This window comes from Zingiber officinale, chromosome 9B, assembly GCF_018446385.1.
Source record: "Zingiber officinale cultivar Zhangliang chromosome 9B, Zo_v1.1, whole genome shotgun sequence".
NCBI classification, from domain to species: Eukaryota; Viridiplantae; Streptophyta; class Magnoliopsida; order Zingiberales; family Zingiberaceae; genus Zingiber; species Zingiber officinale.
This window is the reverse complement of record NC_056003.1, coordinates 97825907-97844699: the sequence shown is the minus strand read 5'-3', so window position 1 is coordinate 97844699 and position 18793 is coordinate 97825907. Positions and strand designations below refer to the sequence as shown.

The following is an 18793-nucleotide window of genomic DNA, read 5'->3' as shown; positions in this document are numbered from 1 at the left end:
GGTTGTTAATAGGTTATGGATTATTATGTGGATGATCCCTATAGGATGAGCTGTTGAATAAGTGAATGGAGAATAAATGGAAGAGGAAAGATGCTTCATTGTGAATGGGACTTTAGTCCCACATTGTAAGTTTCAAGGTATTTTTGTTGGTTTATATTGATTCACATACATTAAGGATATGAACAAATGCATGGGGAGAGGCTCTCTCTCACACGTGGGTGCGCAGGGGCCCTGTAAATCTAGTGCTCGGATTGCATTGAACCAAGTTGACTCGTGTGGGAGCACAACCTGAGCATACGAATGCCAGACCAGTCGGGGCAAAATTTGCCCAAGTAAAATCTGGCCATTGATCTGAGCTCCTATAAAAGGAGGCTTCGATCATAAGTAGAATATATAGCAAGCGAAGCAAAGGCTCTCTATTTTCCTCCTCCTCTGTCGTGCAACTCTTGCTCGACTGAGTGTCCATGATAGTAATCGGGTGCCACTTAGTTCGCCATGACCGTCAGTGCTTAGTGGAGTCCACGGTCAACCGTTGTATCCTGGGAAACAGACGACCCTTGTAAGACTCGAAGCACAGCCGGAGGTGGGTGAATCTGTTTCAAGGAAACTGCGACTCGCAGACCTCGGTCAGCTCGTCCGGTTGGTCTCTTCATCCAACCGTCAGACTTCTCTATCCGCTCAGGATCTTCGTCTGACTTGTCTGCTAGCCCGGTCGGCCAATCTCTCTCTGACAGCCCGACCTATCTGCTCGACTCGGCCGACCTCTCTGACAGCCTGAGATCATCTGCTCAGGTCAACTCAACTCTAAGTAGTTGAATTTAAATTCTGTGTAATTTTAAATTCAGCTAAGTCCCTAAAATCTCCGACAACATATTGTTTGTGTCCAACATGAGCTAAGGTATATAAGGTAAAATAGCCAATTAATTTGGACATCTTGAATCTTTCATTCAATTGATCTTCTTTATCCTTCCTTCTTTCTTCTCTATTGAGAAGGTTCATCCACTCTTGTAGAAGATTGTTCCGTGTTTGTAGGAACTCCGGCGACAAGTAAGATTAATGACTTTTATGATGAATTCAAGTTAGCACATTGTTAACTATTTTTTCGGTTTCAATAATGCCTAAAAGATAAATGATAGCTAGATTTTATAATTGATGCATCATATATATGGATTGTTTTCAATGTATCTATTGCTTTTAATATAAATCCTAAGAACATATGTGTAGGATTAGATTAATTAGGATGCCATAGTTTATGCACCCACTCAATGTTAAATTTCATTATCAACACCCAAAGTCTAATTCATGATTCCAAGCACCTCTACGTGAAGGGGTAGGCACGGTAGGTCAAATGGCGGCCATGACACAATGAATCATTTTCAACAATATCTCACCATATCTATTCTCTAAAGGTTGGGAAAGCTAAACACTGACAACAACAAAGGGCAAAAGTTAGATGCACAGGAGAAAGATAAAATTTCAAAAATTCTTCCACTGAGTTGCTAATGGCATGAAGCCAAGGGATCTTATGGAGCACCCATTTTAGATGGTACGGGAGCTGTTGGGACAGAGGCTAGCTATGTTGGAATATTCCTAAGGCAAAGGTCTTCACAAGGCTGATCATGATCGACAAGGCGAACACTAGGACACAACTTAGAAGGACATGCATACTATCTAACATTGCTTTTGATGGGACTTTGTGGCAAGGACTAGATTGATGGCATTAGAAGGATTCCAAAGAAGAGTTGAGCTCTTGCTAATAAAAAATGTGCAATGATTTATATAAGTGTACTATTTTATTTTACATATCTGAGACTTGAATTTGTGACTTTTAGCTTACACGATAATAACTTTATCGTTACATCAAAACTCTCCTTTAATAACTCATTTATAGACTAAGTATGACTTAACCACTACTTTACTAACTCCTTGATTATAAACATCAAATAACCCACTAACTTCTCATCTACTAACCACTAACTCTATAATACATTCATTAATTCATTAACTCATAATTAATTCTATTGTACAAGGTTGATTATAAGTGATTTGGTGTGGTGCAAAATTTCCAATAATATTTTGAGATTCGTGCACAATTCATTCATGTATGAATAACTAGACATCCTTCGCGAATGAATTGAAAGAGGTGATCTTGATGCTTGTCCTATATTCCCAAAATGTTCAATTAAACCTAAATCAATAGTTAATCCCTCGTCTAAGTGTACATAAAACCTCCTCAATAGTTTATAATTTGTAAGATTAACCCGTAGTGTAATCTATATCCGAGATCCGGACAGCACTCATTGCACGCGTACACTGTTGGCTCAATGGCATCAGTATGCACCGAAATGATATCACATTGTATGGGTCCAATATATATAATGAGAATTGCAGCAGAGAAGCTGCTAGCTGCACCCATCAATTTGCACTGGTTCCACTTGCACGACGATCATGGCACATAGGCTTAGCTAGCTTCAACCCCCTCACTGTGTGTGTGTACTGTCCATTAATTGTAATCAACTTTCAGTGATCAATAATCTTTTGCCATGTTGGACAACTATTCGCATCCTTATCGCTTCCATAATTGTCTGTTGCAATCTTCCAAATAAAAAGACCTTGCAAAACAACCTTCCTAATAATAATATATAGCTTGTTATCAAGCCAACAAGTGTACGAAAGACTAAGAGAACTGGCGCGACTTGTAAGAATAGAGCGAGCGAGCGAGCAACAATATAATTAAGCCAGGTCCAGGCTCATTCCTTTCGTCGTCGCTAAGCAATTTAAAGCACGGTTCAGATTTTAGGGGACATGAAGAATGTGATTCAAGAAAGGAGTAGCACTAATAATATTCCACCGAGCGAGAGTATGGATGGAGGCATGGATCTGTCGCTTTCCTCCTTAATTCAATCACTCCATTTGCATTCATCTACAGAATGTCGATAGATCAAAAAGGCAGCAATTAATCAACTGCAACTGCTCACACAGGTATAGATATCTCATCATCGGAGTGATTAAATACTACAATGCTGATCAGTAATTACCGGAATGCACACGTACGTACTTCCATTCTCTGAGAATTATATAACTACAAACTTGAAATTATATGGTGGCATCCACGTCACGATGCCTCATCGCTTTAACCTATTGCCCACTTGCCGTCTCTTCTCTTTTATTTTAATCTCTTCTGGAGTGAGGCTTCGCCAAGGACAACACGCTCCTCCGAGTGTGGTTAGCGTGTCAGCGTCACCACCGCAGCATTTCCCACTCACTCGCCTCGATTCCGCCTCCGGCTCTCGCTTTAGTGCTCCGAGATATTGTTTTATTTCGTGGTCGCATCCGGAATGCGGTCGCCAGCAGAGAGCCAGTCAGGTGGAGGCCCGCCGTTTTTTCATATTCAGCTTTCAAGCTCGCTTGACGGCAGCACTGCATCCAAACTGCAAAATTTAATGTCTAAACAGGTGTAGTTATGGTGATTAGCTCTCTATCTCGGAGTTCAATTATATAAAAAAAAAGATAAATTATAGGCAAATTGACTAACAAGTGGGAGTCTTTTTTTTTTTTTTTCAAAGAGCTTGTAAAAATTGATCTCTATATATTATAGTAAATCTATCATCCTTAGCCAACTTTTAATATCTAAATAATTATAATAAAAGATGATTACATCCTAAGCCTCCCTCACAATCCATTTAATGTCTAAACAATTTAGTAAAATGTGATGATATTCACCTCAGACGTTCCTTACAACCTATTTAATGTCTAAATAATTATAGTAAAAGATTATTATACTCACTCCATGCGTTTCTTACAATCTATCCCCGAGTTATATGAAGGAAGGTGAATCACGAGAGATCATACATGCAAATTATTAGTAGGGGTGGAAGGAGTTTTTTCCGAGAGAATCCGCCTATAGAAAATTTATCTCTTGCCTCAGTATAATAAGAACGGGGGTAAATCGATTGTAGCAAAAATAATTGTAGCAAAAAAGGTGAAATCAACTATCATGCGGTCCCACACAGTCGATCCCACGACCATTTGTGAAGAGCTAAATCAAAAAGTTGTAGTTCACTACTACGGTTGTTTGTTCAACTTTATTGAGAATCAATCCCTACCTACTGTACCAAGTTTTGCCCCCATAATAATAAATTCAACTCTACCTCGGGGCGCTCTTAATGTCTAACATAATGTGATAAAAGGTAATCCGCTTATCCAAACACCCTTTCATCAATTCGTCCCTAGAACAACACGGAAGAGGTAAATTAAGGGTAGCTACTAGTCATTAGTGCAGTGGCTAAGGCATGGGGGAAGGCATGGGTGAACGTATCGAGTTTCGACCTCATGAACTAATGTGACAACACCTTATATCTTAACACAACACCGCCCCGAGGGGGCTCTCTTTAATGTCTAATCAAAAAATAATAATAATTAACCAGGTTAGATAACATCCAATTTGGGGTGACCGGTCTGATTCCGTAAAAAATGTTTCTACCAGTCACAAGGATAAATTGAAAGTACTTGCAGCGAGTGGTCTAGAAACCCAGTATCTCTTAGTTGTAAGTTCTATTTAAAAAAAAATCTATGTAAATACGTCATAATTAGGAATTAAATCATGAGTACTTGGAAGACAATTGAATACTTTCACACCGTTGTACTATAACCCTGGGGCTTTAATGTCTAAAAAAAATGATAATCGTAGTTAGCCTCATTGACTATCCCTGTGGTGACCGACTCGATCCTACGGAAATTTTCCACCGACTACCAGGGTAAATCGGGAAGCGCATGCGGCGGCCAGTCCAGATGTCCAACATCCTTTGGCTAATTATGCTCTCTATGTGGAGGAAAAATCCCTGCAAATACGTCGTAACTGGGATTTTAATCACCGGTACCTAGATGATAATCTGAATGTCCTATCATGATCCCCGAGACCTTTAATGCCTAAACAAGATGCGCGACCGGATAGATAATTGAGGATTAAATTATGTTATGCGGTACTAGTTCATTTTACCAGGAAATTAAATTAATTCAACCTGTCTGAACTGAATCGTCTCCACTGAATATTCAACCACAAGTTACTGAAAGAGTCGTTGGCATAATTAATTCTCCTCCTTTCTTTTCCCCTTTCGTTCTCTGAATCGAGTCCAACTTCTCACTCACCGAGAGCTTGCATTCTCCTCCCTTTCCCCTCTGCACAAGTGGCCAACGATTTATCTATTACATAACTCAGCACTTCTGCTTTCAATATACATCTTGTGTGTTATTGGGAAAAAAACTGAAAAAGAAAGCAATCGGATTCCCGTTTGTCCCTTTCTCACAGCTCGCGTAATTAGTCAGAGGAGTACAACTAAATGAAGTAGTACAGGATCTTATAAATCAATTCCATGACATCAGTGGCTGGCTGGGTGCCTATAAAAGCCTGTGCACGGCAACCGAACGCCTCTCAGTCATTCAGCAATCAGCATAAATTGCGAGCAGCATCAGGCCAGGTCCAGGAGAGATCGAAAAGCGAGAAACAGAGACCTGGATTGTTCGGGATGGCACCTGCCACGGCGACGACAATGACAAAGATGATGCCGGAGGCAGCGGCGGTGGCGGCGACGAGGAAAGGGCCATGGACGGAGCATGAGGACCTCCAACTGGTATGGTTTGTGCGCTTGTTCGGTGAACGTCGTTGGGATTTCTTAGCCGAGGTGTCAGGTTTGAGCGGTGGCGGGGGAAATAGCTAGATAGGCCCCTGATCGGGCCTCACCTAAAGGGTGGCACCAACCCGTGCTGGTTTAACCTTAACCTCCATGCCTCCTCCATTTCTTGTAGGTCTTAACAGGACGGGCAAGAGTTGCAGGTTGCGCTGGGTCAATTATCTTCATCCCGGCCTCAAACGCGGCCGCATGACCCCCCAAGAAGAACGCCTTGTTCTTGAACTCCATGATAAGTGGGGCAATAGGTTATATCCACTCTCCTTAATTTCTCTTCTGATGTGAAGCAGATAATGTTTTGTATCCTTTCTGGTGATGTGATCGAGTATCCCAGTTTTAAACTTGTGCCCTGTAGGTGGTCTCGCATTGCTCGGAAGCTTCCCGGGCGTACCGACAACGAGATCAAGAACTACTGGAGGACTCTGATGAGAAAGAAGGCACAGGGGAGGAGTGGCAGTGTCGTCTCTTCGCCGCCGTCATCTCCCTCGTCCGCTTCAAGTAATGTCTCCTCGTCTATCGATGGATCCCAACTGGATCTCACAGCGACGAAGTATGCAACTGGTAGCAATATTCCAACGGGGAACTCCTTGGATCTCTCAGAGGTCAAAGGGTACACAATGGATCAGATATGGAATGAGATTGCTGCATCGGAATCAGTTGGCGACTTGATTTTCGAAGACTACAAGGATGGTTCAGCTTGCATCATGGGTGGCCCTATGGCTTCTCCGCTGTGGGAAGATTGTGAGTCACTGTGGAGAACACACACTGAAGACGTGAGGATGATGACCTCCATGTCTGACCTCGTCGACTCCAATTGCAAACAGAGTAAAGATTCCTTGGAACCCTGAACTTAACTATAGCTATCTCTCTTTAGTTCCCTTAATTAGTCCGAGACGTTTCCTAGGGAGGCCTCTAATAGGATAGGCCAAGATCTCTGCAAATTTTAGCTAATTGATACTGTTAATCCATGCTATGTACTGTAGCTCTGCAAAGTTTAGCTAATCATCTGTTAATCCATGCTATGGGTTGTAAAATGGAACTACGTTCAGAAATGTTGCAAGTAATTCTATGCTGTCGATATTCTTCACACAAACGTAGAAGAACAGTAAATATGTTGTAGCAAAAGTATGTTCAATAGTGAAACATCGCATATCTCTGTCTGTGGATAGAAATATCTTTTTATAGTGTCACTGTAGTATATGTGCACACATCTTAAAGCGTACGCACGTTTTCCAAAACGTCCTAGGAAGAGACAAGTCAAAAAGTGTCACCTTTCCTTAAGTGAATATGCAAATGTCTAATGTAACAGGTTGAAAGCTTCTAAAGTACGGTTTATTTGCTAGACATGCTCTATTGTCAATGACGTAAATCTTCAAAAGGGTACGACAAACCATGCAAGGGGTCCCGCTATAGGCCGACTGGTGGTCGCTCGGCCATGATGCTCAGTCAGCTAGGCCAGTAGCTCAGGGATTTTACTGTTGTCTCTATCATTCCGTTGCTGGCTTTCATAGACTGGTCGTTCGGACAGGTTCATCCGTTCGGAGCTGTGCTCGTCAACTTAGATCAGGCATATCGTTCATCCAGCCTTGTTGTCATTCAACTGACATCGCTTGATCTACGTACCTTGATTTTTTTTAACTTTGATCTCTACGTCAGCTGCTCTTCCCTGCTTTGACTCATCTCTGATGGGACCCTTCTTCATCACCATATCAGAAAGTATGTAATGTTGGAAATGTGAATAGAATAAAGAGGTGGAGACGAAGAGACTCTATTGTGCATGAGTTTAGTCCCACATTAAAAGTCTCTTGGCTTTATTGTTGGTTTAAATTATGACACATGCATTATAACATATGCATGGGGAGAGACTCTCTCACGCGTGAGTGCACAGGGGTGGGTGCAAATCCAGGGCCCGGATTGTACTGAACCAAGGTTGACTCGTGCGCGAGCACGACTTGCGCATGTCGAATGCCGGACCGGTTGAGATAAAATTTACCCAAAAAAATGAACCAACATATTACCACTTGAATCTTGCTCAAGGGTGTAATTAAAGCATTAATGTGAAATAATGCTGATTCCGTAACGTCTCGACATTAATGGCAGCATTAAACTCATTAATGGTGATTTCGTAATGTCTAAGTATTAATGGCGACATTAATCTCATTAATAATGATTCTGTAACATCTCGACATTAATGAAGACATTAAACCCATTAATGGCGAAATTAAACTCAGCATTAAATGATCATAATTTGATCATTTATTGCAGGCAAGATGAAAGCTCCTATATAAGGAGGCTGGATCTTGAGCAAAGCGAAGAGAAAACGAAGCAAAAGCAAGAGAATTCCTCCACCTTCGTTCCCCGATTCTTTTCTCTCAATCGTGCATCCGCTCGGCTAAACTACTTGTGATAGCACTCAGGTGCATTCTCAGTTCGTCACGAACAACCAGTGCTTGGTTGCATTCGTAGTTTTGCCGTTGTATCATGAGAAACAGACGATCCGAGAAAACCTCGAAGCACAGCCGGAGGTGGGACGAATCTGTTTCAAGGAAACTGCGTCGATCACAGGCCTCGGTCCGCTGCTCTGTTTGTCCGCTCGGTTGGACTCTTCATCTGCTGGGTCGCCCACTCACCCTTCTGATCTACCCGACCGGTCTCCCGCTTTGCCTGTCTATCCTTCAGTCTGCTCGGACGCTTTGATTGCTCAGACTTTGAGGTCAGAAAACCAGCTCCTGCTGGCAGTCTGAGATTATCTACTCAGGTCATCTTAACTGTGAGTTGAATTTAATTCGAGTATTTAGATTCAGCTAATTTCCTGTAAATCTCCGACTACAGATTGTTTGGTTTGCAACAATCTTGAAACAGAATCGATTCTGTTGAAATGACCACGGAACGAAATGTTGAGGTGCAATAGACTCAACACGTGCAGGCCCTCTCCGCCCCGATTGGAACTGCGCCAATCAGTCATGGGGAAAAGTCAGAGAAGTTCAGTGGACTAAACTTCAAGAGGTGGCAGCAGAAGATGCTCTTCTACTTGACCACGCTCAATCTGACTCGGTTCTTGACCGAGGACCCTCCCAAGTGCACTGAGGATGCTGATGCGCAAACCATCAGTACAGTGGAGGCATGGACTCATTCTGAGTTCCTTTGCCGAACTATATCCTCAACTGCCTTGCCGACTCGCTGTACGCTATGTATAGAATGAAGAGAACGGCTAAGGAACTGTGGGAGTCCCTGGACAAGAAATACAAGACGGAGGATGTAAGGGTAAAGAAGTTCATCATGGGCCGATTCCTGGACTACAAGATGGTTGACTCCAAGACGGTGATCAGCCAAGTCCAGGAGCTTCAGGTGATCTTGCACGAGATCCACTCAGAAGGGATGGTTCTGAGTGAAACCTTCCAGGTGGTTGCTATCATTGAGAAACTGCCTCCCGGCTGGAAGGACTTCAAGAACTACCTGAAGCACAAGCGGAAGGAGATGAATGTGGAGGAACTCATTGTTCGACTTCACATCGAAGAAGACAACAAGAGTTCAGAGAGGAAACTATTCTCTCAGGCTACTGTGAAAGCCAACGTGGTCGAGCTCGGTCAAAGCTCGAAGCGGAAGAACCCCAAGTCTTCCAAGATGGGACCCAGAGGAGGCATCAGCAAGAAGAAGTTCTCTGGGAAGTGCTTCAACCGTGACAAAGTGGGTCACAAATCTTCGGAGTGCAGAAAGCCGAAGAAGAAGCAAGAGGCCAACCTGAACGAGGGACCAGAAATGGATGACCTCTGTGTTGTGGTCTCTAAGTTGAACCTGATCAGTTCAAACCCGCGGCAATGGTGGATCGATACTGGAGCCACCAGACATGTATGCTGCAACAAGGAGCTGCTCCACAACTTCGAGGAAGTCACTAGAGACAAACTGTTCATGGGGAACTCAGCAACCTCGGACATCATGGGCCAAGGAAAGGTGGTGCTAAAGATGACCTGGGGCAAGGACCTCACTTTGAACAATGTGCTGTATGTTCCGGAGATTCGGAAGAATCTAGTATCCGGATCACTGTTAAGCAAACATGTCTTTCACATTATTTTTGAGTCGGACAGAGTTGTATTGTCCAAAAATGGAATGTTTGTAGGAAGAGGCTATGTATCTGATGGGTTGTTTAAGCTCAATGTAATGGCCATTAGGCCCAAGATAAATAAAAATGAAAGCTCTTCCACTTATATGCTTGAGTCTTCGTGTTTGTGGCATGGTAGACTAGGGCATGTTAACTACGATGTGTTGTATAGATTAATATACATGCAAAACATACCTACATTCCACCTTGACCCAAAACACAAGTGTGAGATTTGTGTTGAAGCGAAAATGACAAGGTCATCCTTTCAATATATTGAAAGAAATAATGAACCACTTGGCCTAATCCACACTGATGTGTGCAACCTAAAAGGTGCACCAACACGTGGTGGTAATAAATACTTCATCACTTTTGTAGATGATAACACAAAATATTGTTATATGTATCTTCTCAAAAGTAAGGATGAAGCTATAGAGAAATTTGCTCTCTATAAGAATGAGGTTGAAAACCAACTTAATAGAAAAATTAAGATGGTTCGAAGTGACCGAGGCGGTGAATATGTGTCACCATTCGCTGAGTTGTGTTCTGAACATGGGATCAGACACGAAACAACAACTCCATATACTCCTAAGTAAAACGGAGTTGCTGAGTGAAAGAATCGAACTTTTAAGGAGATGATGAATGCTCTTCTATTAAGCTCTGGATTGCCAGAGTCCATGTGGGGGGAAGCTGTGTTAACAGCTAATTACCTTTTAAATAAGGTGCCCCAGAAGAAATTAGATAAGAGCCCTTATGAGTTGTGGAATGGAAGACAACCGTCCTATAAATATTTACGAATGTGGGGGTGTCTTGTCAAAGTGTTGGTACCTGATCCGAAAAGAATTAATATGGGACCAAAGACTGTTGATTACATATTTATTGGATATGCACATAACAGCAATGCTTATCGATTTTGTGTGTATGAGTCACACGTACCGGAGATACACAAGAACTCGATAATCGAATCGAGAAATGCCTCTTTCTTCAAGCATGTGTTTCCGTATAAGACTCGTGAGGATGCTAACCCCTCAAAACGGGCAACCAAAACACAAGGCGAAGAAGAAGATGATGATGACGAGGAACCCGTGGAGGTTGAGCCTAGACGGAGCAAAAGAGCTCGGGTAGAAAAATCCTATGAATCGGATTTTATCACTTCATGTTGGAGAGTGAGCCCTGAAGTTACTCAGAAGCTGTAGGCTCTTCTGATGGACCTCACTGGAAAGAGACAATTGCATCTGAGATAGAATCTATCTTGCAAAATCACACTTGAGAACTTGTGGATCTTCCTCTGGGAAGTAGACCACTAGGTTGCAAGTGGATCTTCAAGAAGAAAATGAAATCAGATGACACAATCGATAAATACAAGCCTAGATTGGTAATTAAAGGATACCGACAACGAGAAGGCCTTGACTACTTCGATACATACTCTCCAGTATTGAGAATAACTTCCATTAGAGTATTGTTGGATATTGTCGCTCTATGGAATTTCGAAGTACATCAAATGGATGTAAAGACAACCTTTCTAAACGGGGATTTAGAAGAGGAAATCTACATGGACCAACCTGAGGGGTTTTCTGTGCCAGGACAGAAAAACAAGGTTTGTAGATTGGTGAAGTCATTATATGGCTTGAAACAAGCACCAAAGAAGTGGCATGAGAAATTCAATAATGCCGTGAAGGAATGTGGATTCAAGATCAATGAATGTGATAAATGTGTCTACATGAGAGCCACAGAGAGTGACTATGTCATCTTGTGCCTCTATGTAGATGACATACTTATCATTGGGAGCAATGATAAGATAATCAAATCCACTAAAGATATGTTGAACTCAAGATTTGACATGAAAGACATGGGGCTAGCTGATGTGATTTTAGGAATTAAAATTCTTAGAACGACAGAATGACTTGTTCTTAGTCAGTCTCATTACGTGGACAAGATTTTTGAGAAATTCACCAAGGGTGATACTGCGTTGGTACGAACGCCGATAGATACGAGTCAACATCTATCGAAAAATAGAGGTGAAAGTATCTCGCAGATAGAGTACTCTCGAGTGATTGGAAGTCTGATGTATTTGATGAGTTATACTCGACCAGACTTGGCCTACGCAGTAAGCAAACTGAGTAGATACACGAGTAATCCCGGTGTTGAGCACTGGAAAGGGATAACAAGAGTACTGAGGTACTTGAGGTATACTCATGAATATGGACTGCACTACACGAGATATCCTGCTGTGATCGAAGGATACAGCGATGCAAGTTGGATATCTGACATAAAAGACTCTAAGTCTACGAGTGGATATGTCTTCACTCTAGCAAGTGCAGCCATTTCCTGGAAATCTTCTAAGCAAACCGTAATAACCAAATCCACGATGGAATCTGAGTTTGTAGCTCTTGACAAGTGCGGTGAAGAGGTTGAATGACTTCGACAATTCTTAGAAGATATTCCTCTATGGCCGAAACCTGTGCCGGCGATTTGCATACATTACGATAGTCAATCAACAATCGATCGGGCACAAAGCCATCTGTATAATGGTAAGTCTAGGCATATACATTGTAAACATAATACCATTAGACAACTACTCTCAACTAGAATTATCACTGTTGACTATGTGAAGTCAAAGGATAACCTAGCGGATCCGCTAACCAAAGGGTTAAATCGAGAGTTAGTTGCAAGCTCATCAAGAGGAATGGGCTTGATGCCGTTGTCAGTGATCAGTGCAGAGGACACCCAACCTATGCTGATTGGAGATCCCAAGAACTAGGTTCAAAGGGACAACTAATCTGCACTGACTAGACACACTGTGTGGGGGGGGGGGGGGGAGCCCAATGAAACAGTGACTAGACCAGGATAAGCCGATGGGATTTTAATGATCAAAACGAGTAGATGGTAACTCTTGAGGGATCACCTATGTGAGAAAGAAGTGGGGCCGCTTCGAAGAGAATTAGAGGCACAATTCTTAGAGCTTCTCACAGAACCAGACGTGTTCATGGTCAAGAACGAACACACTCATGAGAACTGAGTTGTATCAGGGAGAGTCTTGGGTGAGATTTATCACTGCTTACACAGACGGCAGTATAGTTCAAGGACATCGTGTCTACTATCAGCCAGTAAGCAACCAGATCTTCACACGGGAAGGTTCAAAGGGTAAAACATACCTATCCTATACTTGACTCAACTATTGAATGCTATCATATACCCTGTTTTCCATTCATGTCGGGGTTTGTTGGAAATGTGAATGAAATAAAGAGGTGGAGACGAAGAGACTCTATTGTGCATGAGTTTAATCCCACATTAGAAGTCTCTTGGCTTTATTGTTGGTTTAAATTCTGACACATGCATTGTAAACATATGCATGGGGAGAGACTCTCTCACGTGTGAGTGCGCAGGGGTGGGTGCAAATCCAGGGCCCAGATTGTACTAAACCAAGGTTGACTCGTGCGCGAGCATGACTTGTGCATGTCGAATGCTGGACCGGTTGAGGTAAAATTTACCCAAAAGAATGAACCAACATATTGCCACTTGAATCTTGCTCAAGGATGTAATGGAAGCATTAATGTGAAATTAATGCTGATTCCGTAACGTCTCGACATTAATGGCGTCATTAAACTCATTAATGGTGATTTCGTAACGTCTCAGTATTAATGGCGACATTAATCTCATTAATAATGATTCTGTAACGTCTCAACATTAATGAAGACATTAAACCCATTAATGACGAAATTAAACTCAGCATTAAATGATCATAATTTGATCATTTATTGTAGGCAAGATGAAAGCTCCTATATAAGGAGGCTAGATCTTGAGCAAAGTGAAGAGAAAGCGAAAGCAAAGCGAAAGGGAAGTAAAAGCAAGAGAATTCCTCCACCTTCGTTCCCCGATTCTTTTCTCTCAGTCGTGCATCCGCTCGGCTAAACTACTTGTGATAACACTCAGGTGCATTCTCAGTTCGCCACGAACAACCAGTGCTTGGTTGCGTTCGTGGTTTTGTCGTTGTATCTTGGGAAACAGACGATCCGAGAAAATCTCGAAGCACAGTCGGAGGTGGGACGAATCTGTTTCAAGGAAACTGCGTCGATCGTAGGCCTCGGTCCGCTGCTCTGTTTGTCCGCTCGGTTGGACTCTTCATCTGCTGGGCCGGCCACTCGCCCTTCTGATCTACCCGACCGGTCTCCCGCTCTGCATGTCTATCCTTCAGTCTGCTCGGACGCTTTGATTGCTCAGACTCTGAGGTCAGAAAACCAGCCCCTGCTGGCAGCCTGAGATTATCTGCTCAGGTCATCTTAACTGTGAGTTGAATTTAATTCGAGTATTTAGATTCAGCTAATTTCCTGTAAATCTCCGGCTACAGATTGTTTGGTTTGCAACATGTAAATATTAATTTTAAAAAAAAATGTGATAAGAGTATTTAATATTTAATACATTTAAAAGTATAGAGAAAAAAATATTATTAAATTGTGTATTTTTTTTTAAAGTTGACATACATAAGGTATCCAATTTATACCGACTAATCTTAGAGATGACTGATTTGGTTATATAAAAAATTTTCATCGACCATCAAGGTATATCAAGAAGCACTCTCAGCGAGTGGCCTATCAACCTAATATTTTTAGGTTAACCACCATCCATTAAGAGAAATTTATTTGTTAATTTGCCGAAACTAGGACTCGATCCTTAGATATTTAGAAAATTGAGAAAGAGCCCTGCCGCTGCGCCATTACCCGAGGTGAAGTTGTGCTCTTCGATTTTTCTTAGAATCAAACAATCTTAGAATCAAAGTCATTAATTATTATTTCAATATTAATTTTTTCCGACAACTTCCATTCAATATAGATGAAGATAGAGTCTGCTCAAAACTCTTCTTCCATCTTACTATGAAGAACTATTTTAATAAGTTTCATAGTTTGTTGTTATAGAAACAGAAAGAGTTAAAATAAGATAAATCAACCTCTTAATTAAATAAATTTATTAAATTCAATATATAAGTAAATGATATAATTATAATTTACAAATATTACAACCAATAAATTATTTTCTCTAAATTCACAATAATAAAATTTTAAGCTAAAATCCTAACTTGAAAATTCAGGAACATCATCACCCAATATTATCAAAACTTAAATAATCACAACTAAATATTTGACATAATTTTAGAGTTGTCGAATTTTACTTCAAAATCACACAATTTCATAACATGCAATAATAAACAAACCAATAAATAATATTAGTGTGATATATGAGTCGAAAATCGAACTAAATCAAATGTGTAAAAGTCTAACTAGAGGTCGCCCTCAGCTCGACCAATACATGGAATTGAGCTTCAAAACTCTCAAATCACAACTAAATTAACCGAGCAAAATTTCTAACAATCGGCAGCCTGAAAAACACAAACCAAGGATCTGGAATCAAGTTAAAAACTCCTAATAATAAAGCAAATTTGATTTAGATCAGAGTAAGGTAGTCACACGATGACATTCCCCAAATTGCTATCGGAAACACGAAGGGAGGCGACGGTCAAGGCTGGATTTGGTATGAAATCTTCCTAGGGTTCCAATACACACAACCCATGAATAAACTCTAGGAAATTGTCAGCGAAATGGTAGAAATCGGAGGAAAATATCTTAAATTGTACCTATGCAAATTAGGGTTCGTTTTTCACCATTCTTGCTCAAAATGTTCTGATTCAAGCTACAAATCACTATAATAAGACCTGGATTAGGTTGGGTTAGAATAGAATCAATGCTCTATTCTAGTAGTTTTTCTGTGGCAATAAGTTGAAAATTGGAAGGGGGAGGAAGATGATGGGAATGGTCAATGAGTTTGTGTGTGTTGTGAAATAGGTGGGGATATGGAGTCCACTCTAGTCCAAGGGTGGCTCTATCCCTGCTAGCAAAGATCTAAAAACTATGGTAACTAAGAATATTAGTCGTCAGAGGAGTAAGTCTCTAGCTGCTATTGGGTACCAACCAACCTAAGAAATTCAAAAATCAGATATAGGTTAGATTTTGTTATATTGGAAGTATTGCTCGAGATATAGAAATTTATTGAATTGAAATTATAGAAAAATACTTATCTATAGAAATAACTTGAGCTAATAATCTCAACTGTCAACCTAGAAAGTTATGTTGGAACCTTGACACCTACTACTAACAAATAAAAGGAAAGCTAATTCTAGAAAATAATAAATAAGAAAGCAAACCAATACACGTTCGTTTAACGTGGTTCAGAAATTAGGGCTCTTACTCCACGATGTGTCCATAAGATGGATGAAATCTCAATCCGTTGGTGGATCAATCCTCGGTAAACTCTAATTAGCTCGCGTAGCTCCTTCTAGGTGGAGAAACATCATCACAACTCACACAAGATCACACTAGATTACTTGAGCACTTGGAGACTCTAATTAGGGTTAACCACCAATAGTATCATCAACCATATCCAAACACCTCGAGCTTTATTAAATAGAGCTCGAGAAGAAAACATCAAGCTGTTTTCCCGCCACCAGTCGACTAGTTCTAAGTGGAATTTGACCATTACAAGTCAATGACTTGATATCAGTCGACTGCTACAGTTTATCAATCGACTGCTACAGTATACCAGTTGACTGCTACAATAACGGCTGACTACTACAGTACCTATTGTCTATTACGGTAACGGTTGACTGCTACAGTACCAAAATGACTGTTTTCGCAACCATTGGGCACAGAAACATTCTGTGTCCTGCCCTAGTCAATTGGTCAAACCCTGCCCCTATGATTTAACTCTCGAGTATATTCACTCAGCACTCGTCCTCGCCCGACCAACCTAGACCTAGCCTTCTAGCCTCCTCTATCAGGTTCGCGTCCCTCGGATGCCTCCCCATCTTTCACGTCTTGCCTTCTGGAGCTTCCTTCGGCCTTGTCCTTGTTGTCGGATCATCCTTTGCCAAGAGGCTCCTCACGTCCGGGACTTCAACCATTACCAAGTCACACTTGGACTTATGTTGTTAAGACTGCATACTTAGACTTACACCGCCAAGATTCCTCTTGGACTTTTCTTCTTTACCAAGATTGCACTTGGACTTTTTTTTATTGTGAATGTATCCTGCACACTCACAATACATATCAAATATAATAATAAACCTAACTTAAACCTTTGCCTAAACATCAAAACCTAGGGCACCTAGATTGCTTCAACAATCTCCCCCTTTTTGATGTTTGGCAACTCATTTAAGTTAGGGAAACATAAATGCAATAATATTACAAATAAATATGCATATCTACTCATGTATAAGTCATCGAACCTAACCCTAGGCTCCCCCTTCAACTAAGCTCCCCCTTGAGATAGGATTTCCCGCAAAGTTAAACTTCTCTCCCTTTGCCAACAAGTGTTGCTCTCCCTTCACCTAAGCTTCCCCTTAAGCTAGGATTTCATGCAAAGGTGTGCAGGTTTTCCCACTTAAACCCAACACTTCTCCTCCTTTGCCATATATCAAAAAGGAATCCAGAAATATCCTAATTATTGGATTTTTAATCCCTAATAATCATAAACATCATGTATTAATCCCCTATAAGATTACATACATGTTCACCACTCTTTTGGTCATTTCCTAGTACTAAAACATATTTTTAGACTGTATTAGTCGGCTGTCATTAAGCAGTCGATTGCCCTCTTCAAAACAAGCTTACAAAGACATTATGTACTTGTGAACAGTGTTATCAGTCGACTGGTATACTATTTTAGCCAAAAATAATATTTCTGATCCAACTTCAAAAATATACCAGAAATTTCACAAACTTCAAAAAATTTTCAAATTTTGTAGAGAGGTCTATTTTACCAATGTATACTTATAAAAAATATATACAAAAATATATTTATTATAGATCCCAAGATTGATACAAAATTTAAAACTAGCTAAATGGTTCAATTGAACCTTGACCTAAAGTCCTAGTTTTGGCTTCCTCTTGATGTATCTGCCCATACTAAATTATAATGCATATCTAGCATTAGTTCATATGACATCTATACATCTAAAACTAATTTTTATGAAATATGAACCCAATTCATATTTTCATGCATGAAACTCAACCCAATTGTATCAATTTCTTGGATTTGAGACTCAAATTCGTCTCCAAATCACTTTGGCACATTTAATGACATATCTTAAATCCCAAGCATGGTCTGCTTGAGATCCATTTATCATATGACACATTTGATGAGTCATTCACTATAGCTAGGCTACTTCGGTGCACCTCGGGTGACACTCGGCCTATAAACTTGACTTTCTTAACCTTAGACACCTTGTTTTTTGTTAATTTCTTCTTGTCCTTAACCTTGGACATCTCATCTTTACCATAATTATATGCTACCCTAGCATATTACACTTGTACTTTTATTTTTATACTCTGTTTTTACTATTCTTATTCTTAATCTCTGTAAGGGGCTACTCTACCTCCGATGCCTTGCTCGAAAAAAAAATCTTTTGTAGTGCACTTTACATTGCCTTGTATTAACAACAACCCAAGTTATAACCAAGTAAATATTCGAGTCCCTACTTTCTATTTATGCATTTGTTTTGATTAACTAACTTGTGTTTTTCCATACGAAGTTCTGAAAGCAAGAGAAAGTATTAATTATAACTTGCAGGCTATTCACCCCTCCCCCCACTAGTTGGCCTTACTAGGACCAATAGGAGGTTCCTTCGTGTAACTCGATCAGCTTGTCCTAAAGGTCATAGCTATGCAAGAAGAATTAGCTCAATTTTAGCGAAATGAAGTTTAGGACTTGGTACCACCACCCAAAAATAAGAAAATAATAGAAACCAAATGGGTATTAAGAAACAAATTAAGTGAAATTGGAGAAATTACACGAAATAAAGTTAGGCTAGTTGCTAAGGGGTTCAGTCAAGTAGAAGGACTTGACTACGATGAAACATATGCCCCAGTAGCTAGACTGGAATCCATTAGAATGCTACTAAGTTATGCAGCATACAAAGGGTTTAGACTATATCAAATGGATCTTAAGTCAGCATTCCTAA

At 40.6% G+C, this 18793-nt stretch overlaps 1 protein-coding gene across 1 annotated transcript; it reads left to right on the top strand.

Annotated features, from left to right (window-relative positions):
- Positions 1–5158: 5158 nt before the first annotated feature.
- LOC122025684 (transcription factor MYB59-like) lies at positions 5159–6829 on the top strand. Its single transcript, XM_042584522.1, has 3 exons — positions 5159–5688; positions 5806–5935; positions 6043–6829. Exons 1-3 carry the CDS (start codon positions 5373–5375, stop codon positions 6533–6535), a joined length of 939 nt encoding a protein of 312 aa, XP_042440456.1. The 5' UTR covers positions 5159–5372; the 3' UTR covers positions 6536–6829.
- Positions 6830–18793: the final 11964 nt, after the last annotated feature.

Coding starts and splice junctions, on each gene's coding strand:
- LOC122025684 (XM_042584522.1), top strand. CDS start 5,373: ATGACATCAGTGGCTGGCTGGGTGCCTATAAAAGCCTGTGCACGGCAA. Junction 5,689..5,805: donor TTTCTTAGCCGAGGTGTCAG/GTTTGAGCGGTG, acceptor CATTTCTTGTAG/GTCTTAACAGGACGGGCAAG. Junction 5,936..6,042: donor CATGATAAGTGGGGCAATAG/GTTATATCCACT, acceptor TGTGCCCTGTAG/GTGGTCTCGCATTGCTCGGA.